Source organism: Triticum dicoccoides, chromosome 5B (genome assembly GCF_002162155.2).
Source record: "Triticum dicoccoides isolate Atlit2015 ecotype Zavitan chromosome 5B, WEW_v2.0, whole genome shotgun sequence".
NCBI lineage: Eukaryota > Viridiplantae > Streptophyta > Magnoliopsida > Poales > Poaceae > Triticum > Triticum dicoccoides.
In genome coordinates, this window is record NC_041389.1 from 73,711,616 (window position 1) to 73,736,936 (window position 25,321).

At 48.4% G+C, this 25,321-nt stretch overlaps 1 protein-coding gene across 1 annotated transcript in view; it reads right to left on the reverse strand.

The window, feature by feature from the left end:
• Nucleotides 1-13,186: 13,186 nt before the first annotated feature.
• Nucleotides 13,187-25,321, reverse strand: part of LOC119309115 (protein FIZZY-RELATED 2-like) — a 118,993-nt gene continuing 106,858 nt past the window's right edge. The window contains exons 4-11 of the mRNA XM_037585189.1: nt 15,801-16,180; nt 15,505-15,627; nt 15,320-15,424; nt 14,548-14,781; nt 13,891-13,992; nt 13,741-13,803; nt 13,538-13,606; nt 13,187-13,439 (exon numbers count right to left, since the gene is read on the reverse strand). Of these exons, the coding sequence (XP_037441086.1) occupies nt 13,380-13,439; nt 13,538-13,606; nt 13,741-13,803; nt 13,891-13,992; nt 14,548-14,781; nt 15,320-15,424; nt 15,505-15,627; nt 15,801-16,180 (1,136 nt within the window). The 3' untranslated portion in view covers nt 13,187-13,379. The remainder of the gene's footprint in view (nt 13,440-13,537; nt 13,607-13,740; nt 13,804-13,890; nt 13,993-14,547; nt 14,782-15,319; nt 15,425-15,504; nt 15,628-15,800; nt 16,181-25,321) is intronic.

The window sequence follows — 25,321 nt, forward strand, 5'->3', positions numbered from 1 at the left end:
GCTTGCCCCCTTAGAACCAAAGGGGAAATGAGGACACTATGCGCGCTGGCGCCCGCCTGGCCTTGGTCGGCATGGCTTGTGTCACAGGAACCTCATGAGGTACCCCTTGCCTTGATCTCTCCGCCTCCTCACGAGCCTGCCTGGTGAGGCCGCTCCTGGGGAGGCCTTGTGTTGTCCGCCTCGTGAGGCTTGGCCCCTCGCGAGGGTCTTGAGTGTCGGCTGACGAAGACAGGTTGTACTGGGCCACTGGTGGAGCCACGCCATGGGCCGCATGCACGCAAGTCTGGGGATCCCCATTCCCAGAACGTCGACAGTAGCCCCCGGGCCCAAGGCGCGCGTGGACTTGGCTTAGCGGCGAAGCCAAAGGCAAGTGTGGAGCGCCGCGGGCCCCAACAGTCCGCGGCCTTGGTCGATGCGTGGCGACTGATTGTACATGGGCGTCTCTGCTTCCCCATGCTGCCTCGGCAATTGCCCGTCTTGACGAGTCCTTGCTGCATGCAAAAAGGGTTACCATTAGCTGCGATCGTGGAGGTCGACGGTTGGCCTCCCTTGAGCTATAAATGAGGAGGGGTGAGAGCCCTCGTCGTCCATCTCTTCCTGCTCCGCCTCCAGCCTTGACACCAATGGCACCGATCCGTCGATTCTCGTCCGAGGAAAAAGGGAAGGCTCCCCGGGACAGACCCGATCCGCTCCCTCCGAGGAAGAGGCTGGTCCACCACCGTGGCAAGGTCGTGAGGCTGGAGATGATGAGGCCTTGGTGCGAGTGGCCACTTCTTGGGTACCCGCTACCTCAGTGCGCCCGAGCCGAGGGCTCCAGAGAAAGGGGCGGCGAGCAGCGCCGCAACCACGGTCGGCGCGCCGTGGTGGCGCGCGCCGTCGCCCCTAGAGTCCACGCCATGGACTCCTCTCGCGAGCTCCTGCTGCTGGTGGTGATGCCTCCAAGCACCTGGATCTGCTTCCCTTTGTTCTTCTCCACCGAGATGCCGCAGAGGGGGCCTCTTGAGCTTTGGCTGCAGCACGCCGATTGTGGCACCCCGGCGACCTGAGCGGAGGTTGAAGTCGTTCCCTTGGGCAAGATATTCATGACCGGAAGCTTGGACGAGGTCGCCTGGGTCTGCCGAATGGGGGGCGCCCTCGCGATCCATTTTGAATATGACGGCGCCTCCACGTTGTCCTTCAAGGTCTTTGACGCAGAAGGCTGCCGCCTGGAGTGCTGCCCCGGAGGTGGCAGTCAAGATATTGACGCGGCAGGGGCTGGGCCTGCCGGCCGCTCCTCCAGCGGCCCCTCCGGTAGCAGCAACAACTCTTGGGAGTCCAGCGACTCTCCCAAACTCTAAGAGACTCTGGAGGCGAGCGACGACAGCTACGTACCCTCGAGCTCTCGCCGTGCCCGGAACAAGGCAACAACATCGGGTCGTCGCCGCTGTTGATCTGGATGGGGTTGGCGCCGGTCCCTCATGGCCCACTGCTGAAGATGGCGTCAGCCACTAAGGCACGTGTAGTTAGGGCTCCTCAAAGTTTTTGTCTTTTGTTCCCTGCGAAGAATCGAGAAACACCCCGCGGGGGGCGTATAACGTGTCTACGATGTATTTTGTTGATGTTATCCTTATTATAAAATTGTGCGAGTGCTTGCCCTGTCTCGGCTTGGTTCCCCCTTTCTAACCTCGCGACGACTCAGCGCTCTACGCTGACAGGTCCCGGTCCCCAGGCAGGCTGCAGCCGTCGCTGGTATGCCAGGTCGCGATATCGTGGTCAAGGCCAGGAGGGGAGCGGCCCGAGGTCCAGTAAGAGCCCCTGAGGCGCGATGCTCATGAGGTCCCCTTTAGCGCGCAAGCAGCCGCCGAGAGGTAAGAAAGGAAGGCAATGCTGCCGCCATAGGGCCGCATCAAGTGTGAATTTCGCGTTGTAATGATTAGTTGTTCCAAGCGCGAGACTTATCTCGGTAATCTGGAGTCGTTCCCTTGCGTTGCACCAGACTTGAGCATCGGCAGCTGTGGTGCAGCTAGGTTAGGCCCGTGTGAGCCTTCCCCTTCTTCCCTGCACTCTCCCTCGTTCTCTACGTCCTCAGGTCCCGGCCCTCGAGCGAGCTCAGCCACCGCTGGTATGTGATAACCCACAAGTGTAGGGGATCACAACAGCTTTCGAGGGTAAAGTATTCAACCCAAATTTATTGATTCGACACAAGGGGAGCCAAAGAATATTCTTGAGTATTAGTAGTTGAGTTTTCAATTCAACCACACCTGGATAACTTAGTATCTGCAGCAAAGTGTTTAGTAGCAAAGTAGTATGATAATAAAGGTAACGGTGGCAAAAGTAAAGATAATAGTTTTGGGGTTTTTGTAGTAGTTGTAACAGCAACAACGGAAAAGTAAATAAGCGAAGAAAAATATGTGAAAAGCTCGTAGGCAATGGATCAGTGATGGATAATTATGCCGGATGCGATTCCTCATGTAATAGCTATAACATAGGGTGACATAGAACTAGCTCCAGTTCATCAATGTAATGTAGGCATGTGTTCTGTAAATAGTCATACGTGCTTATGGAAAAGAACTTGCATGACATCTTTTGTCCTACCCTCCCGTGGTAGTGGGGTCCTAGTGGAAACTAAGGGATATTAAGGCCTCCTTTTAATAGAGAACCGGACCAAAGCATTAGCACATAGTGAATACATGAACTCCTCAAACGGTCATCACCGAGAAGTATCCCGATTATTGTCACTTCGGGGTTGTCGGATCATAACACATAATAGGTGACTATAGACTTGCAAGATAGGATCAAGAACACACATATATTCATGAAAACATAATAGGTTCAGATCTGAAATCATGGCACTCGGGCCCTAATGACAAGCATTAAGCATAGCAAAGTCATAGCAACATCAATCTCATAACATAGTGGATACTAGGGATCAAACCCTAACAAAACTAACTTGATTACATGGTAAATCTCATTCAACCCATCACCATCCAGCAAGCCTACGATGGAATTACTCATGCACGGCGGTGAGCATCATGAAATTGGTGATGGAGGATGGTTGATGATGATGACGGCGATGAATCTCCCTCTTCGGAGCCCCGAACGGACTCCAGATCATCCCTCCCAAGAGGGATTAGGGCTTGGCGGCGGCTCCGTATCGTAAAACGCGATGAAACTTTCTCTCCGATTTTTTTCTCCCCAAGACGGAATATATTGAGTTGGAGTTGAGGTCGGTGGAGGTCCAGGGGGCCCACGAGATAGGGGGGCACGCCCTATAGGGGGGGCGCCCCCCTGTCTCATGGACAGGATGTGGGCCCCCTGGTGTATTTCTTTCGCCCTGAAATTCTTATTAATTCCAAAAAGTGCCTTCGTAGATTTTCAGGACATTCCGAGAACTTTTCTTTTCTACACATAAAAGAACATCATGGCAGTTCTGCTAAAAACAGCGTCAATCCGGGTTAGTTTCATTCAAATCATGCAAGTTAGACTCCAAAACAAGGGCAAAAGTGTTTGGAAAAGTAGATACGTTGGAGACGTGTCAACTCCCCCAAGCTTAAACCTTTGCTTGTCCTCAAGCAATTCAGTTGATAGACTAAAAGTGATAGAGAAAAACTTTTACAAACTCTGTTTGCTCTTGTTGTTGTAAACATGCAAAGCCAGCATTCAGGTTTCAGCCAATTATTTTGGAATAACCATACTCACAATAGCACTTAGGTCTCACAATTACTCATATCAATAACATAATCAGCTAGCGATCCATAATAATAAAACTCAGATGACAACACTTTCTTAAAACAATCATAACAAGATATAACAAAATGATATCTCGCTAGCCCTTTCTAAGACCGCAAAACATAAATGCAGAGCACCTTTAAGGATCAAGGACTGACTAAACATTTTAATTCATGGTAAAAGAGATCCAGTCAAGTCATACCCAATATAAACCAATAATAATGAATGCAAATGACAGTGTGCTCTCCAGTGGGTGCTTTCTAATAAGAAGGGTGATGACTCAACATAAAAGTAAATAGATAGGCCCTTCGCAGAGGGAAGAAGGGATTTGTAGAGGTGCCAGAGCTCGATTTTAAAACAGAGATTGAATAACATTTTGAGCGACATACTTTCACTGTCAACGCAACAACTATGAGATGGTTGTATCTTCCATACTACATGCATTATAGGCAGTTCCCAAACAGAATGGTAAAGGTTTATACTCCCCCAACCACCAACAAGCATCAACCCATGGCTTGCTCGAAACGACGAGTGCATCCAACTAACAACAGCCCTGGGGGAGTTTTGTTTAATTAATTTGATTTGCTTTGATCTTTTTGGATCATGGGACTGGGCATCCCGGTTACCAGCCCTTTCTCGTGAACGAGGAGCGAAGTCCACTCCTCTTGAGAATAACTCACCTAGCATGGAATATATAGGCAGCCCTAGTTGTAACATGAGCTGCTCGAGCATACAAAACAGAGTTTCATTTGAAGGTTTGGAGTTTGGCACATACAAATTTACTTGGAACGGCAGGTAAATACCGCATATAGGAAGGTATAGTGGACACGTATGGAACAACTTTGGGGTTTAAGGATTTTGGATGCACAAGCAGTATTCCCGCTTAGTACAGGTGAAGGCTAGCAAAAGACTGGGAAGCGACCAACTAAGAGAGCGACAACAGTCATAAACATGCATTAATATTAATTCACACCGAATACAAGCATGAGTAGGATACAATCCGCCATGAACATAAATATCGTGAAGGCTATGTTGATTTGATTCACCTACATGCGTGAACATGTGCCAAGTCGAGTCACTCAATTCATTCAAAGGAGGATACCATCTCATCATACCACATCATAATCATTCTAATAGCATGTTGGCACGCAAGGTAAACTATTATAACTCAAAGCTAATTAAGCATGGCACAAGCAACTATAATCTCTAAATGTCATTGCAAATATGTTTACTTCATAATAAGATGACTCATGAACGATGAACTCATCATATTTAAAAAAACAAGAGAGGTCGAGTTCATACCAGCTCCTCTCATCCCAATAAGTCCATCATATGTCGTCATTATTGCCTTTCACTTGCACGACCGAACGATGTGTATAATAATAAGAGTGCACGTGCATTGGACTAAGCTGGAATCTGCAAGCATTCAACTCAAGAGAGAAGACAAAGTAATATGGGCTCTAAGTTAAATAAATAATCATGCATATGAGAGCCACTAAACATTTTCAATATGGTCTTCTCGACCCCCAAAGGAAAGAAAATAAAATAAAACTATTTACACGGGAAAGCTCCCAACAAGAAAGAAGAAGAACTAGAAATCTTTTTGGGTTTTCATTTTAATTTCTACAACAAGTATGGAAATTAAACTAACTATTTTTTTTGGTTTTTCTCAAGGTTTATCAAACACACAGGAAGAAAACTAGAAAAAGGAATTTTAAACTAACATGGATAATACAATGAAAGAGTATGAGCACCAACAACTAGTGTGTGATCATGAATGTAAAGTTGGTGAGAAATACGTACTCCCCCAAGCTTAGGTTTTGTCCTAAGTTGGTCTAATACCAGGGACCGCCTGGATGATATCCATAAGTGAAACCGGGGTCGTACTGAGATGCAGCAGTAACCGCCTCTTGAGCTGCAGCGTGTTGGCGAGCTGCCTCCGCTCTCCTCTCGTGTTCAGCTGCTTCCTCCCTGGTGACAACATATCTTCCTTTTGCCTGATAATCAGAAAGGTAGGGAGAAGGAAGAGTAACATGGACGACGTTGCGTCTGTCATAGGTCAGTCGATACTGGAGGCATGCAAGCTCAAGAACAGGGTCACCAAGGCAGCAAGGATTTGCAATGAATAAAGCACTAGAACAAAAACTAATTGGACCAATGGAGGAGTCACATACCAAGCAACAATCTCCCAAAGTAGTTTTGTGAATGGAGCTTTGAGCAAGGAGATCGAAAATCATAGCAAAATGAGCTAGAACTCGTGCTTGAGCTGGATGGGGATTTTTTTGGGTAGAAGATGAAGTGTGTGGGTGCTGGCATAAGTGGAGGGGAGCCACCAGGGGCCCACAAGACAGGGGGCGTGCCCTATAGGGGGGGGAGGGGGCGCCCTCCACTCTCGTGGCCTGGTGCTTGCCCCTCCTGCAGTGATTTCAGTGGCTAAAATCCTCAAATAATCCATAAAAAATCATACTAAATTTGCAGGGCATTTGGAGCACTTTTATTTTCTGGATTTTTTTATTGCACGGAAAAATCAAAAAATAGACGGATATACTATTTTTGCTTTATTTAATCTAAATAACAGAAAGTAAAAAGAGGGTAGAGAAGGTTGTGCCTTCTAGTTTCATCCATCTCATGATCATCAAAATGAATCCACTAACAAGGTTGATCAAGTCTTGTTAACAAACTCATTCCGAATAACACGGAACCAGAGAAATTTCAAATAACACTAAGTTACCTCAACGGGGATATGAAAATCCCCAACAATAAGAATATCATACTTTTTCTTGACAGTAGGGAGAGGAAATTCAAAACCTCCAATAATGATAGTTGGAACTTTTCCAATAGAATTGATGCTATGAACTTGAGATTGTTTCCTCGGAAAGTGTACCGTATGCTCATTACCATTAGCATGAAAAGTGACATTGCCTTTGTTGCAATCGATAACAGCCCCTGCAGTATTCAAAAAGGGCATACCAAGGATAATAGACATACTATCGTCCTCGGGAATATCAAGAATAATAAAGTACGTTAAGATAGTGACATTTGCAACCACAATAGGCACATCCTCACAAATACCGACAGGTATAGCAGTTGATTTATCAGCCATTTGCAAATATATTTCAGTAGGTGTCAACTTATTCAATTCAAGTCTACGATATAAAGAGAGAGGCATAACACTAACACCGGCTCCAAGATCACATAAAGCAGTTCTAACATAGTTTCGTTTAATGGAGCATGGTATAGTCGGTACCCCTGGATCTCCAAGTTTCTTTGGTATTCCACCCTTAAAGGTGTAATTAGCAAGCATGGTGGAAATTTCAGCTTCCGGTATGTTTCTTTTGTTTGTAATGATATCCTTCATATACTTAGCATAAGGATTTACTTTAAGCATATCAGTTAAGCGCATACGTAAGAAAATAGGTCTAATCATTTTAGCAAAGCGCTCAAAATCCTCATCATCCTTTGTCTTGGATGGTTTAGGAGGAAAGGGCATGGGTTTCTGAACCCATGGTTCTCTTTCTCTACCGTGCTTCCTAGCAACAAAATCTCTCTCATCATAACGTTGATTCTTTGATTGTGGGTTATCAAGATCAACAACAGGTTCAACCTCTACTTCATTGTTTTTGCTAGGTTGAGCATCAACATGAACATTATCATTAACATTATCACTAGGTTCATGTTCATCACCTGATTGTGTTTCAGCATCAGAGATAGAAATATCATTAGGATTCTCAGGTGTGTCTACAGTAGGTTCACTAGAAGCATGCAAAGTCCTATCATTTTTCTTTTTCTTCTTTTTAGAAGAACTAGGTACCTCTAAATTATTTCTCTGAGAATCTTGCTCGATTCTCTTAGGGTGGCCTTCAGGATACAAAGGTTCCTGAGTCATTCTACCAGTTCTAGTAGCCACTCTAACAGCAAAGTCATTTTTATTATTTAATTCCTCAAGCAAATCATTTTGAGCTTTGAGTACTTGCTCAGCTTGAGTAGCAACCATAGACGCATATTCGCTAATGTGTTGAAGTTCACCTTTAACTCTAGCCAAGTTATCGCTCACTCGTCCTATCTTGAAAGCATTATTCTTTAACTCTCTACGAACATAAGCATTAAAACTTTCTTGTCTAGCCATAAAGTCATCAAATTCATCTAAGCATGGGCTATGAAATTTATTAGAGGGGATTTCAACTTTATCATATCTGTAGAGAGAATTTACCTTTACTACCTGTGTCGGGTTATCAAGACAATGTAGTTCTTCAACAGGCGGTATATTAAGACTATGTATTTCTTCAATAGGTGGTAAATTCTTAACATCTTCAGCTTTAATACCTTTTTCTTTCATTGATTTCTTTGCCTCTTGCATATCTTCAGGACTGAGAAATAAAACACCTCTCTTCTTTGGAGTGGGTTTAGGAATACGCTCAGGAGTTGGCTCAATTAGTTCAGGGATTGCCTCAGGAATTGGCTCAGGAAGAGTCCCATTATTTTCATTAGTCAACATATTATTCAATAGTAATTCAGCTTCGTCGACTGTTCTTTCCTTGAAAACACAACCATCACAACTATCCAAGTAGTCCTTGGAAGCATCGGTTAGTCCATTATAAAAGATATCAAGTATTTCATTTTTTTTGAGAGGATGATCAGGAAAAGCATTAAGTAACTGGAGAAGCCTCCCCCAAGCTTGTGGGACACTCTCTTCTTTGATTTGCTCAAAATTATATATTTCCCGCAAGGCAGCTTGTTTCTTATGAGCAGGGAAATATTTAGCAGAGAAGTAATAAATCATATCATGGGGACTACGCACACAACCAGGAGCAAGAGAATTATACCAAGTCTTAGCATCTCCCTTTAGCGAGAACGGAAATATCTTAAGGATATAAAAATAGCGAGATCTTTCATCATGAGTGAACAGGGTAGCTATATCATTCAACTTGGTAAGATGTGCCACAACAGTTTCAGATTCAAGGCCATAAAAAGGATCAGATTCAACTAGAGTAATAATCTCAGGATCAACAGAGAATTCATAATCCTTATTAGTAACACAGATAGGTGAAGTAGCAAAAGCAGGGCCAGGTTTCATTCTAGCATGAAGAGACTACTGCTTCCATTTAGCTAATAATTTCTTAAGATCATATCTATCATTGCAAGCAAAGATAGCTCTAGCAGCTTCTTCATTCATAACATAACCCTTAGGAACAACAGGCAATACATAATCATTGGGAGAACTTTCATCATCACTATCATCAATAATAGCATCTTCAGTAATTTCATTCCCCCTAACTCTAGCAAGTTGTTCATCAAGAAATTCACCTAATGGCAAAGTAGTATCACGCACAGAAGTAGTTTCGTCATGCATAGCAGAAGTGGCATCATCAATAACATGCGACATATCAGAATTCATAGCAGTAGCAGGTTTAGGTGTTGCAAGCTTACTCATAACAGAAGCAGAATCTAGTGCAGAGCTAGATGGCAGTTCCTTACCTCCCCTCGTAGTTGAGGGATAAATCTTGGTTTTAGCGTCTTTCAAGTTCTTCATAGTGATCAACAGATATAAATCCCAAGTGACTCAGAGAATAGAGCTATATTCCCCGGCAACGGCGCCAGAAATTAGTCTTGATAACCCACAAGTGTAGGGGATCGCAACAACTTTCAAGGGTAAAGTATTCAACCCAAATTTATTGATTCGACACAAGGGGAGCCAAAGAATATTCTTGAGTACTAGCAGTTGAGTTGTCAATTCAACCACACCTAGATAACTTAGTATCTGCAACAAAGTGTTTAGTAGCAAAGTAGTATGATAATAAAGGTAACGGTGGCAAAAGTAAAGATAATAGTTTTGGTGTTTTTGTAGTAGTTGTAACAACAGCAACGGAAAAGTAAATAAGCGAAGAACAATATGTGAAAAGCTCGTAGGCAATGGATCACTGATGGATAATTATGCCGGATGCGATTCCTCATGTAATAGCTATAACATAGGATGACACAGAACTAGCTCCAGTTCATCAATGTAATGTAGGCATGTATTCCGTAAATAGTCATACGTGCTTATGGAAAAGAACTTGCATGTCATCTTTTGTCCTACCCTCCTGTGGCAGCGGGGTCCTAGTGGAAACTAAGGGATATTAAGGCCTCCTTTTAATAGAGAACCGGACGAAAGCATTAGCACATAGTGAATACATGAACTCCTCAAACTACGGTCATGACCGAGAAGTGTCCCGATTATTGTCACTTCAGGGTTGTTGGATCATAACACATAATAGGTGACTATAGACTTGCAAGCTAGGATCAAGAACACACATATATTCATGAAAACATAATAGGTTCAGATCTGAAATCATGGCACTCGGGCCCTAGTGACAAGCATTAAGCATAGCAAAGTCATTGCAACATCAATCTCAAAACATAGTGTATACTAGGGATCAAACCCTAACAAAACTAACTTGATTACATGGTAAATCTCATCCAACCCATCACCGTCCAGCAAGCCTACGATGGAATTACTCACGCACGGCGGTGAGCATCATGAAATTGGTGATGGAGGATGGTTGATGATGACGACAGCGATGAATCCCCCTCTCCGGAGCCCCGAACGGACTCCAGATCAGCCCTCCCGAGAGAGATTAGGGCTTGGCGGCGGCTCTGTGTCGTAAAACGCGATGAAACTTTCTCTCCGATATTTTTCTCCCCAAGACGGAATATATGGAGTCTGAGTTGAGGTCGGTGGAGGTCCAGGGGGGCCATGAGATAGGGGGGCGCCCCCCTGTCTCATGGACAGGGTGTGGGCCCCCTGGTGTATTTCTTTCGCCTAGAAATTCTTATTAATTCCAAAAAGTGCCTCCGTGGATTTTGAGGACATTTCGAGAACTTTTCTTTTCTACACATAAAACAACATCATGGAAGTTCTGCTGAAAACATCGTCAGTCCGGGTTAGTTTCATTCAAATCATGCAAGTTAGAGTCCAAAACAAGGGCAAAAGTGTTTGGAAAAGTAGATACGTTGGAGACGTATCAGTATGCCAGGTCGCGATGTCATGGTTAAGGCCAGGGGGTGAGGGCTGGAGAGCCAGTAAGAGCTCCTGAGTCACGATGCTTAGGAGCCCCCCTTTTAACATGCAAGCAGATCGTATGGGAAAGGGAGGGAGCTCGTGGTGCCGCCCGCTGTAGGCCTCATGAGGTTCCTGTAAATCAGCATGAGAAAGGCATGGGTTGCCATTATGATTGCTGGCCGGCCACTGGTTTTTCAGAGAGAAGGGTGAGGGCACTGAGGGCCTGGTGAGGTAACGCGCGTGGGGCATGCCGCGGGCCAGAGCTCGACCGCTCAGATTTATCAGCCTTGCAGGGACGGACCTGTGCGCAAGCGCCGTGCCAGCGTGAGCGGCTTTCGTGGTAGATGGCAATCTAGCAAGTGATAATCATAGGTAGGTTAGGAATGAAAGGTAATCAGCTTAGGTAAATGCGGAATTGATACATGCCACTTGGTCAGACCCAAGCGGCTTGGAGATGATGCAGCCCGAGGGGCGCCCCGAGCAAGGTAAGCCAAAGACATAAAAAGAGATACGTGCCGCAGGGGCGGACCCATGCAACATGGGAATGATGCAGCCCTGAGGGCGCTCCGAGCTGAAATGAACTTGGGAGATGTCACCTGGTTCCGTTGTAGAGGAGGTGTTGGGGCAGCTGGAGGTGTGCGGTGAAGGGGCGGACCCTCACGAGCCGCCGGGGCCCTGAACCTCAGGAGGATCTGGGGGCCAGGTGGTTCCTTGAGGACCGTCTCCATCTCTGCTAGGATCGTGTGGTGACTGGCCTCCTGAGCTGCCAGGATGCTCTGCAGGTGACGCTAGTAGGTGGTAGCTGCGTTCGGCAGGCCGAAAGGCATGCAAACATAGCTGTGCGGTGGGCCCTCATAGCGTCCCACGCGTGAAGGCCAAAAGCGCTCCTAAGATGCGGCTCGGTTGAGCTCTGGGATGTCGATGCAGACGTGCAGCCCACCATCCTCGCCTGGATGGGGAGCCACGCCAGGCGAGCGGCAGTCACCGTGTATGGACCTCGCTTCCTGAAGCTCTTGAGTGGTATTGGCAATGAACTCTTGAACATTGGGATTTCCACGCCATGTGTCTTCCTGAGGGAAATGTGCCGTGAAGCACGCCTCCAAGTTGTGCCCGAGCGCCTCCCTTGTGATGTCGGCGAGGTCTGAGGCCCTCCTGAAGAGAGCCCCCGAGCCCTGCCCAAGGAGGGCACTAGGCGCGCCTTCCTATGCAATGGAAGGAGGCGCCCCAAGCACGGGCGCTAACCCTGACGCGGCACCACCTGAGGCGCCGAACTCCTAAGGTCCTGTGTGGAGCGGTTGCTTCTTCTTCTTGGGAATGGCCTCAAGAGGGTGCTCACCCTTGCTATCCGAGTCCTCGATTGCTGCGGCTTGGAAGGCACACTCAAGGGAGCACACACATCTCTCTCTTCGCAGGGGACCGTGATGATTCCGCCGCTTCCTGGCATCTTGAGGATGTTGTAGCCGTGGTGGGTCACTGCCATGGACTTGGCCAGGGCTGGATACCCAAGGATGGCATTGTATGGCAGGTGGATATGGACGGCGTCAAAATTAATGAGCTTGGTGCGGTAGTTGTTGCACTGCCCGAAGGTGACAGGGAGGCGGACCTGCCCTATCGGGGTGGTCACTACTAGAAAAACCCCTACTAATGGCACACCTAATTTGGCCATTAATGGCGCATCAGTGGTGCACCATTACTAGCACGCCATTAGTAATTTTTACTAATGGTGCACCACTGGTGCGCCATTAGTATCTGGTATACTAATGGCGCACCACTGGTGCGCCATTAGTATAGGCCAGGGTGCGCCATTAGTATGCCTCCCAGGGGCCATGTATACCTAGGTGCTTTGGCATACTAATGGCGCACTACAATGGGATGCGCCATTAGTGACCGCGGCATACTAATGGCGCACTGTCCAGTGATGCGCCATTAGTATGCTTTGTCATACTAATGGCGCACTGTCATGTGATGCGCCATTAGTATGAATATTAGGTTTTTTTTATTTTTTATTTTCTGTTTTTTGCACAGGTTACAAAATGTATAATTTGACAAAATATAGACAGCACACATTACTAGTTAAACTAATGGCGCACTCTGTCATGCACTGTCCGATCGCGACGTCCAACCAAAACCAATCACTCTCACATTCACGGACACAACAGTGACTGCCACCGCTAGGCTGTACTTGAAAAAAATCGGATGATCAACATGTGGATTTTCACCCAGACAGATAACTTTAACCCACTGCATCCATCAGAGGACATGGCCAAATTCTAAATTCCTCCACAGGCCTTGACACAGGCCAGCAAGGTCCAGTTCTGAATTTCATGATGTTCTGAATAGAGCTACAACTTGTATATCATCAGTCAAGCGCATAATCGACACGCCAACAGATTTCTCAGTTGCAAAAACAAGAGGAATTTCCCGCTAAACAACAATAGATATGCGCTGCTTCCAGCGCGGGAGAGGGGATCGGATCCGCGCTAGCCAGCCAGTCAATCATCCCCTGCCGTGCAATCTCTAAAATGGTGCTGGCTTCGGCGGCAGATGGACAGAAGGAGGTCGTGTGGGAATTGAATGGTGCTGATGACGACCAGCACTTGCCGCAATAACTTACAAGCTCGATTTCGTCGAGTCACCGGATGTAGCTCCTAACAAATGATGTCGCTCCAATGCTACTTAAGCTGTCAGAACTCTATATATAATAGGAAAAAGGAAAGCAGTTAGAGGAACGCCGCCTGAAGTGGAGTTATATAGACAGGAAAACCATATTTTCAAACATCAAGCAAGTACCTGGGACTTGGGAGACGGAAACACGTTCCAAAACCGGAGCGTCTCGTCACCAGCACCAGTAACAATTGTCTGTTGATGTCGATATTGACAAGAAAAAAGAATAGTGAGAACAAATTACACTAGACACCTCTAACAGAAGAACAGAACTAAAACAAAATGTCAGGTCCATAGCATATATAGGGATCAAAGAGGGAGTATTTCACCTGTCCATCAGGGGAGATGGCTAAATATAATACTCTGAATGTATGTCCTGTCAACGTGGCAAGCTATACAAATAGAGAGAATGGACACAATTAATAACAAACGAGAGACAGTATGGTATAAATGAGCTACAGTGTAAGCTTGTGGCATACCTTTGACATCGTTGGATACCGCCACACTATTATCTGATTCTGAGAGTATCCGTGTGTGCTAACAAGCTCATTCACATTCTTTGACCACACAAGATTGCAGACCTGTTAAGACATTTAGCATAATTAGTACATGTGAAGAGCAGCATGTTTTTAAATCTACCCCTTCCACAATTCTACATAAGCAATCCCATGCCTTCAGAACACATGATATCTGTGCAGGTCTCTAACATGACAACTACAAGAATCAATTTTATCTACAGCTACAAAAACATAGCAATTAAAATGTCCATAGACTGTTTCCAAAAGGAATCCATGATGCCATTTTGATATAAATTTGGTGCTTTCTAGAAGGATGGGACTATAAGGACTTCGGTTGCATTATATTAGAGCTGTATAGGTGATCCAAAACTTTAGTTTTTGTATAACAAAGCTCAGCCAGTCTTGATCTTTTCTGATTTTTGCAGGAAAACTAGTGAATTGGTATGACTGAAGTATTCAGTCAGTAACGGTGCTAAAAGGTTCTGAGAGTTATTCGGCTTAAGAGTAGATATGATTATACTTGAAATTTGGAAGTGCAAATAAGAAATCAATTTAATTCAAAAACACAAACAAGGGCTGCATGTAGCTGATAGATAAACTAGATAGCTAGATTATTACCTGACTCCCTGTATCCATGGAACTCAAGTGTGTATTTGTGGTCGTATTCCAAAATCTTATGGACCTATCTGCAGTTCCACCACCAGATGCAAGAAGGCCGTGTAGATCATGATGAAGGATGTTCTTGTCACGACTGCCAGAAGAAAGCAATGAAGAGTTCCATGCAAGAGCACCTACTCGCATGCGATGGCTTTCCATGGTTCTCATTCTTTTACAGCGTGTTGCATCCCATATCTAAATAAGATAACATCGAAGATGATAATTAGGAATTCAGAATTTAGACACCCTTGGAATGTCAAATTGTTATACCAATACCAAACATCAACAGGATTACTAAGTTTTACCAACCGAAATACTATGGGCTAAAAGTACACATCGATAAAGATGATGTTTACATTAGTTCAGGTTATTTACAAAACTTTATCGTTTCCCTCATCCATTGGTGGTATGTGCGCAGCACTGACTTGACGCATTGGTCATGATTTTTTTAGAAGAAATGGGTATAACCAGGAAGAAATAGTATCATCAACTAAGTAACCCCTGATGAAAGTACCACAATGCAAGGCCTGCTGGTGAGCTGTGGTAGTATTGCAAAATTCTGAAACTCTCACAATCTTACTTTGATGTCGTTTCCACAATGCAAGGCTTACTACTGTATTATTTTGTGTCTGAATTGAAGCTTTCGGCAAAAGTAAATTAAAGTGTCATCCTAAACTTTGACAGATCCTGAACATGTCATTTGATCAATTTCATATGGGAGCAAGATGAAAACCTGGACGGTGCCTTGGTTAGTCCCTACAGCCAGGTGGGTGCCACGCTGCGCCCAACTCACGGAACAAACGGTGTCGTCCGTCCCCAAATCGCAGAGCTTGGTGACCTGCGGAGTGATAAACTTGTTTATTACGATCTCTCTCTTCAATTCTCAGAAAAGAAATCATGCGAGGATGACATTGATACCTTGCTGCTGCATGCATTCCACAGGTAGACGCAATTCCCCAATCCGACCGAGAGGACATTGTGCGAAGACCAATCCACGAGGTTGAGGTAGAAGTCGTCCTGCAATGCGGGCGCATCCAGCACCTGGCAGAAGCAGCAGGCAGGAGAATCACATTCCCGTGAGATTCTCTCTTTGTACAGGAAAATCATGAGGAAAGATGGAATCTTTGGCGACGAAAGAAGAAGATAAAGAGGAATTCCCCACACCAAGAAAGCAAATCAAGAAGAAACCATGAAATCAGAAGTAATCGACCAACCTTGTAGGGCGACTTGGGGATCTTCCTGGGGCCGGAGCCCTTGGGGGTGAAGATGTCGGGGAAGAGCAGGTCCTGGTCGTCCCCGCCGGCGAAGAGCACCCACTTGGCGTTCCTCGGCACCTCGGCCTTGAAGCGGAATATGTTGCCGCCGGCGGGGGAGCCGACGGGGGACGCCGCGGAGGAGGAGGAGGCCCCGGCGGAGGAGGCGAGGCGGTCGGGCGTGTCGGGCCCGAAGAGCGCCGCGCGGAGGAGCGCGCAGTAGGGTGAGGGGGGAGCGGCAGATCCATAGGCAGAGGAGGAGGGGGCCGGGGCGAGGTCGAAGAGCGCGAGGTTGGATCCGGTGTGGCTGGGGATGAAGCGGTCGCTGTAGATGGCGCACCGCGTGTGAGTGCGCCATTAGTACTTTTTCAAAAAAAGAATAAAAAAAATAATAAAAAAATAACATTAGTGGCGCACTTTCTGGCTGGTGCGCCATTACTAGTTACAACTAGTAATGGCACACTTACTATGGATGCGCCATTAGTATTTTTGGACAGGCGCACTAGTTCAAAAAAAATTTGATACTAATGGCGCACCGTGGACATGGTGCGCCATTAGTAGTTTCAACTCTAATGGCGCATCAGAAGGTGGTGCGCCATTAGTATATACTAATGACGCACCACTTGTCTGGTGCGCCATTAGTGTCAATCCCATCTATAGCCCTTTTTCTAGTAGTGGGTGAAACCGTCGGTAACTCCCGAGAAGGGCTTGGTAGGCTGGAGCTGATCATATGGCACTTGAAGGTTGTCGAACATGTCAACGGACAGGACGTTAAGCCCTGCGCCGCTGCCGATGAGAGTCTTGGTGACTTGCACGTTGCTGATGACTAGTGAACAGAGCATCAGGAGAACGCCAGCAGTAGCCGCACACTTGAGTTGATCAGCCGAGCTAAAGGTGATGACACACTTGGACCACCTGAGTGGACGTGTGGCCTCGAGCTTGGAGAGGGCTGCGTTCACCTCACGAGCAAACTGCTTGAAGATACGCCGAGAGGCTGGGGCCTGAGCTCCGCCCAAGATGCAAGCAACAGCACGTGGCTCCTGGAAGCCCCCAGCCCCCTCGTCCTGATGATGGTTGTCATTCCTTCTTGGCGGTGGCAGCAGTGGAGGAAGGCCTGCGTTACCTTGGGGACGGTCCTCGCGAGGCTGATCCCTCCAGGCGCCCTCGCGAGGCTGGTCCCTCGAGGCGCCCTCGCGAGGCTGGTCCCTCCAGGTGCCCTCGCGAGGCTGGTCACGCCACTCCTGGCGAGGGCCACGGTCGTCCCATCGTCCTCTGCCACGTCCTCCTCCTCGGCCGTAGCCCCGGTCATTGAGCTCGGGGCATCAATTGAAGCGTCCTTCTCGAACGGCCCTAAGCTCCTGGCAATTGTTGGTGTTGTGGGAGTGGAGGTTGTGGTAGGCGCAGAACGGTCGGCTTCCCTTGGACGACTCCGGCTGGTCCTTGACGCGTTTCATGTATGGTTCTGCAGTGAGCACGACCACTCCCTTGCGCTTCACATCCTTGGCCTTGGTCTTCTTTTCTTCCCGGGTCGGCAGCTAGGAGCTCGAGGAGGGAGAGGCGTCCCTCCTCAGCTCTTGCGCACTTGGTCGCCAGGTTGAACAACTCTAGGGATGTGCACAACTCCTCATGGATGGCGAGCTCCTCCTTCATCTTGACATCATGGACGCCATCAGAGAAGGCTAAGATGATGGCCTCGTCCGTGACCTTGGGGATCTTGAGGCGGACGCTATTGAAGCACTGGATGTATTTCTACAGGGTCTCCCTGGGCTGCTGCCTAATGCGGCACAGGTCACCCGTGGCCGGGGGGCGGTCGCAAGTGCCCTGGAAGTTGGCGACGAAGCGACTGCGCATCTCGTCCCAGGAAGAGATCGAGCCGGAGGCAGGTTCAGGAGCCACGAGCGAGCACCGTCCTTGAGTGCCATGGGAAACCAATTCACCATGACTTTCTCGTCGCCTTTGGCCGCCTTGATGCTCAGCTCATAGAGCTGCAAGAACTCCGCGGGGTCGGGGGTGCCGTCATAGCGAGGAGGCAGGTCCGGCTTGAACTTGCCCAGCCAGGCGATGCTACGCAGCTCGAGGGTGAAGGCGCGACAGCCTGCTGTCGTCACCGGGGCCCCTTGCTGACGCGGAGCTTGCTCTTGATGGTGCCCGCGCACCGCTGCCATAGGTAGTACACGGTCTTGTCGTGCCGGTGCAGGGAGCACGGGGGCGCCTTGTCAAGGCCGAGGGGTTTCTTGACAACTTCCTTCTTCTCGCACGGGCGCCGGATGCGGTGGGTCACGCCTAGGGGCCACGCACCTTGGCGCCAGGGCGCCGTCTTGGGGCAGAGGTGGTGGAGGTGCTCCATGAGCCACGTCGCCCGTACTTGGCGGAGGGTGAGGCAACAAGAGGGACGGTGCGGGAGAGCCCCCTACGGCGCCGATGAGCTTGGTGATGCAAGCGAGCCATTCCTCATAGAGGTCGTCGATGGGGCGGTAACGCAGGAGCTTGCGCGCCATAAGCAGCGCGGCCTGCGCATCCGTGGGGGCGCGACGAGCGTCGGACGACGAACCGGCTGGGGTCAGTGACAGAGTGGCGGTGCGTCCATCCAGCCGTACCAAGGGGTGTAGTGAGGATGCTTGCTGCTTGTTCCCCGCCGGGCCGGTGGCAGCAGGCGACGGAGAATGACGGGGAGGTCTGCCGACAGGAGCCGTCTGGGCGACGCGTGCGGCGAGAACAGACCGGCGCTCAGCGTGGGCTCGGCGGGCGTCAGACATGGATGTGATGAAGCGATGGGACGCGGATCAGCGGAAGGAAGGCTTTGGCGCACGCCCTACCTTGCGCGCCAAATGTCGGATTTAGGGTTCCGGCAAAATCCTTGAGGTTCGAACACTAGGGCGCGCACGAAGATTTCCCCCTACCGAATCTCGCCCTCAGCCTCGCGCGATCTCTAAGCTTAGCTCGATGAACTCACAACACAAGAGACACAAGATTATACTGGTTCGGGCCACCATTGTGGTGTAATACCCTACTCCAGTGTGGTTGTGGTGGATTGCCTCTTGGGCTGATGACGAATAGTACAAGGGAAGAACAGCCTCCTGAGGAGACGTGTCTTGAGCTTGGAGGGTGCAGGGATGAACTGAGTTCGTACCGTCTTGTTGTTGATATCTCCTCCTTGATCTATGGTGGCTAGTCCTATTTATAGAGGCCCTGGTCCTCTCCCCAAATATTGAGCGGGAAGAGATCCAACAACGTCCAATTTGAAAGGGGACAACTAGTACAAGCTATCCCGACTAAAGGTGGTTGACAATGTCCTGGACTAGGGGGTACTCACCACGTCGTCTCCCTATTAGTTGGATTGGGCCGAGGACCCCCATGGCCGTATACTCATGGGCCAGTCCGGACAGTCGCCACATACAAGGAAGATTCCACGAGACTTGGCGATCAAGACAAGGACTCCTCCCCCACCGGCGTATTCGGCTAGGACTCCTCCCCCACCGACGTATTCGGCTAGGACTCTTGTTATCCTAGGCCTCTGGTGCATTATATAAACCAGGGCCAGGCTAGTCGATAGAGGGACAATACAACAACAATCATACCATAGGCTAGCTTCTAGGGTTTAGCCTCCTTGATCTCGTGGTAGATCTACTCTTGTAACCCACATCATCAATATTAATCAAGCAGGACGTAGGGTTTTACCTCCATCAAGAGGGCCCAAACCTGGGTAAAACATCGTGTCCCTTGCCTCCTGTTACCATTGATCCTAAGACGCACTGCTTGGGACCCCCTACCCGAGATCCGCCGGTTTTGACACCGACATTGGTGCTTTCATTGAGAGTTCCGCTGTGTGATCGGCGAAAGGATCAATGGCTCGACTGCAGGTCAACTGCGACGTCAGCTTCTTCGTCACCAGCTCGACTGGTCACCTTGGCTTGACCGAGGACTGCGCCCTACCTCTGAACGTTATATTCGGATGAAGGCTTTCATCAACACCAACTCCGATCTCTGTCAAGATCATGGAGGAGTCATCCATGGAGCTCGGGGGCTCAACGTCAACATTGCCCTCAGGCGACCGTGCTGTTTTTCTGGACAACAAACTAGTATCCGCCGCCACCGCCTCCTCGGGTGTTGCTTAAACGATTACTTCAGTGGAATTATGCGGAATTAAGTCTACAACAACCCTGCAAAAATTTCATCGAGATCCGATGGAGGAATCTCCGGCAATCTCCGATATACCGGAGCCTTGTTGAATCTGGACGAGAATCCGGACGAGTTTAGGGCGTGGTACCCAGCATATAGCTCGGATGTCCTTTGGATGATCCAACCGTTGATTTGCTATGGAATTCCCATATCTACCACCTGCCAAAAAATCAGCTCGATCCGACCGTCCAAACTCCGGGAAACTTTCGATTAGTGCATCACTTTCTGGATCTGTTTTCTGCGTGAGAACGAATCCGACCCGAATTCATCTTCTTTATGAACGGGATCTCGGACATCCTTTTTGAAGGAAGTTTTGTATGGGGTATTATGTTTTGTTCCCGAACACATCCCACTAACTTTAAAATCTTTCGAACATGATCTTCAATATCATGCTGGTGTCAAACCAGTCCGGCAATATTGCTCCACGGCTGCCGACCTGCGCTAGACACGTCGTCACTTTGTTGAGCCGCACTCAACTTCTTCGGATCATCATCTCGACAAGCCGAACAAGAGTCCGGCATCGCGAAGGATAAATCATTACCAACATCATCGCCCCACGGGCACACCTACATCGCTGCACGGTCGCTTCATCAAGCCGGCATCGACCACGTCACGACCTGCATCAGCAGGGCCGCACTATTGCTTCTTCAAGCTGGTGTCCATCACGCCGACCTACCTCGACTCATCGGCTGACACTAAGGCTTCACCATGTTAGCTGGACCGGGGGCTTCATCATGTCTTCATCAACCTACTCCGGACACTTCGGTGTCACTAGCCGACCAGCTCCGTCAAGTTAGCTGGGCCGAGGGCTTTGCCTCGGCGAGCCAACCTTTGCCAGCATCACCATGCCATTGCTTTATCGCCCATCATGAGATAGGTGTGCGGATCGAGTCCCAATTTTGGGAATCACCTTTCTTTGGATTGCTACAACAAATAAGCCAGGTCTATCAAATGGTGACCGCATCACGCCGCCGCCCTGCATCGACATTGACTTTGGCGCCAGGCCATATTTCTTTTATTACTCACTTTGCATAATTATTTGTTATGCAACGATTTTTTATTATTATTATTGCTATTATCTCCGGTTTGCACTATTTTTTGTGCACAGGAAAACTATCTAGTCGGACTATATCCTTTCGCGTCACCTCGGCTGGACGGGGGGCTTCGTCAACACTTCATTACCCCATGCTGGGGACTTCGGCATCACCCTGCCATCCTGCATTGCCCGTGCTATGTCACCACTTTGGAGTGCCACGCTCTTTGCTCCGCCACCTCGGGACCGGCTCTGGGATGGAACCTTGTCCCGCATCAAGCTCGGACCGCGTCATCAATACCGAACACATTAACCAGCTAAGTAGTCTTCATGCTCAAAGTCTTAAATTTTTAACTTGTGTTCAGCTCGGCCAAGCATTATACCTTTTTGGAAAAAAGTTGCTTGTAAAAATTTTGCTTGTCCAAACTTTGTTTGCACATACTTGACGCGCTACCCACGCTCATTATACCTGGGGGCTTCTTTAACAGAAGCTTATTAATACGGGCTTTATGCCCAACACATGTGTCACACTTCCGCATGTACCTTTTATTCACCATTATATGCATCGATATGACTTAAGTTTTGGCCAAGCTGGGTTGCCTGGCTCCTGTGCTTACCCCTACGTTCCCGATTGTTCGGCTAGGTGGTAAAGGGAGCACCTCTGTGATTGTTACTGCCGGGTTAGCCGGATGTGTACCTCAGACTGGGTGAAGCCGAAAGCTAGCGTTCTTAAGGGAATACTCGGTCGGTGAACTGTAAGATGATTTCTTACCTATTTATTTACCTGCCCCCAGATGTTTTTCTACTCTTTTCGCAGTACGAACATGCACTTTAGGGCATGCCTCCCAGGGAAAGGAACCCCTAACGAAACTATTCTCCCTGGAAGATGTTTCTTACTAACCATGTAATATAACATAACTAGTTGGGCACTTGTCTGATAAAGCACTAATGACCCCTACACCTGGTCTCCATGCATGCCCCGGTTTTTATAACCGCGAGGGTTTTCGGACACACTCCGGAGTATTGGGTCCAGAGGTTGAAGCGAAAAGGTCCGCTACGACAAACGATCTACAATCCGGCTAGAAGGCATTCTACATGTCACCTTACATCATATAGTCAACTTTTACCCAAGTCACTTGGGGGCTCTCATGTTTATTTGAGCCGTTTTATAATAAGTGTTTTTCTTCTTAGTCGTTGCAGAGTTTTTTTCTAAAGTCCAATTTTCGGATTGCCACCAAACACTTGATCTAGTTCGGACATTCACCTTTTGAATAAGTTTTTTGGCTTTTCGAGCCCATGGCACTTTTAAACTATTTGTGTGTTTTCAGCACAAGTCTTGCAATGCAATGCCGGACACCTTTAGAGATTCGGCAAAAACATTCTCGGATACTGCTATATATGCATCGGTTTCGAATTGTGTCTTCGGTCAATAGTTGGGTTGCCCGGCTCCTGCGCTTGCCTCCTATGTTCCGCTTTGTTTGGCTAGGTGTGCAAAGGGAGAACCACTGCGATTGTGCTTCCAGCTCACATGGTTAAGCACCTCAGTGGAGAAAGCCGAAAACTGATTGTCACAATAAGCGTACACTGGTCGGCGATCCGATGACGGCGTTAAACGACGGGCCATTCATAGCAATGGCCGAAGTGTTTACGGATTGACCTCGACTGTCGCCGAACACTACCGGGGGCTATTAACTGGCCTCCCAAACTAAATCCTCGATATTTTTCTCTTACATTGGAGCTGAGGTTTCATGATCATGCTTAGCATGACAACCCAAAGAAAGGAACCGATAGCGGGACTATTTTCTTTGGAAGATATTTCTTCTGTTAAACAGTAATATAACATATCTCTCTGCGTACCTTTGTTTATAAAACCGTATGGCCAGATTGCCTTGTTTGTCGTAAATCTTTGCCCTCATAAAGGCTTTATAAAGTAGGACAAACACTCCTCGGCTACTGGCCGAGGAGGTTGAAGCCGATGGTCGGTCAACAAAGTTTTGTACAATGCGGATTCGAGCATTAATGACGTAAAGTACTTGGATACATAGAGTCATTACACATAATTTGTGATTTTACTATGGATATCAATCCTTAATTTGGCCACCCATGCCCACATTAAGGCTCGGGGGCTACTGGGCTTCGGGCTTATTATTTACAAATATTAAAGGGGCACATTGATCCCCTGATCTGGTGTTGCCACCCGACCAGTGTCTCGGGGGCTACTTCATTGCTTGTTCTATGAAGAAAATCTTAAGTGGAATACAATTTCCGAGGAGATTGTGATCCTCAGGTTGGTCGGCCGCACCCAACCTGAGTCTCGAGGTCTGAGCACGCCGCTTTTTGCGTTCCGAAGTATTCTGCCGAGCTAGGACTTGATCCTCAGGCTGATTTTGCAAATCAACCTGAGTCTCAGCGGTTACTGGGATCAGCGGTCTTATGTCATCCTTCAGGTGCATCTCGGGTTTTAGACCGATACACACCCTGAGGGCTACTGGCTATATATCTCGTCAGAGAATAAATTGCATCAATAAAAAATATTGACCAAAAATCAGCCCCATTCGGGGTGGTGCACCACCTCGGAAGCAGTCCGGCATAAAGCTCGGGTGCTAGTGGCTGGCTCCATAGAGGGCATTTCCGGCATTAAGCTCGGCTAAACTCCTTCAAACCTCTTTGAACCAAGGTGATTTACGACACCTCGGATACAGTCTGGCGTTGGAGCTCGGATACATAGTCCGGCGTTGGAGCTCGGATACAGTCCGGCATTGGAGCTCGGACACATAGTCCGTCGTTAGAACTGGGAAGCAGTCCGGCATTGGTGCTCGGCTGCGAAAGATACCTCGAATGCAGTCCGGCGTTGGAGCTCGGACGCAAGAGGATGTTGCTGCCCGGGAACAACTTCGAACCCGAGGTGTGGCATAAAAATAACAAGGCATTGATAAAGGCCGGAAACTTAAAGGGGCTCCTTGGATACCCGACGTATAAACTCGCCGAATGCCTTTCGGCGATCCTCAAGATCGAAGATGAGAAGATTTGTTGAACCAGTTTTCAAGACCGACGACCGAAGATGAAGAGTAGTTCGGAAGAATCGAGGAGCGTCCCTAACTTGAAGACCGGTTCAGGGGGCTACTGACGGTGGCCTGGACTAGGGGGTACTCACCACGTCGTCTCCTGATCAGTTGGATTGGGCCGAGGACCCCCATGGCCGTATACTCATGGGCCAGTCCGGACAGTCGCCGCATACAAGGAAGATTCCATGAGACTTGGCGATCAAGACAAGGACTCCTCCCCCACCGGCGTATTCGGCTAGGACTCCTCCCCCACCGGCGTATTCGGCTAGGACTCTTGTTATCCTAGGCCTCTAGTGCATTATATAAACCAGGGCCAGGCTAGTCGATAGAGGGACAATACAACAACAATCATACCATAGGCTAGCTTCTAGGGTTTAGCCTCCTTGATCTCGTGGTAGATCTACTCTTGTAACCCACATCATCAATATTAATCAAGCAGGACGTAGGGTTTTACCTCCATCAAGAGGGCCCGAACCTGGGTAAAACATCGTGTCCCTTGCCTCCTGTTACCATTGATCCTAAGACGCACTGCTTGGGACCCCCTACCCGAGATCCACCGGTTTTGACACCGACAGTGGTCTTCGCCTGTCAAAGGCGCTGGTAGTGACTCCGTCTTGGGCTCCACGATGACCTCCATCCAGCCATCCCGTTGGTCTTGGTCTTGTTGCACCAATATGGAAACCTTTGCTTGATGCCTCGATACTCCGCGCCTGCGCTTGCACCCTTAGCACCAAAGGGGAAATGAGGACACTGTGCAAGCTGGCGCCCGCCTGTCCTTGGTCATCATATCTTGCATCACGGGAACCTCACGAGGTACCCCTTGCCTTGATCTCTCCGCCTCCTCGCGAGCCTGCCTGGTGAGGCCGCTCTTGGGGAGGCCTTGTGTCATCCGCCTCGCGAGGCTTGGCCCCTCGTGAAGGTCTTGAGTGCCGGCTGATGAAGACGGGCCGTACTGGGCCACTAGTGGAGCCACACCGTGGGCCGCAGGCAGGCAAGTCTAGGGACCCCCATTCCCAGAACACCGATAGAATCCCGCCGCCGCCAACCATTGCCGCCGCCGTCGGTTTTTCTCGCCGATGCCCGAACCGGTATAAGACCGCCCCTGTCCGGTTTAATTCTTTTAGGTTTTCTTCGGTTTTTCTTTTTATCCGGTTTATTTTTTTAGATTTGATTATTTGGTGAACGTTCATTAGTTAGGGTTCACT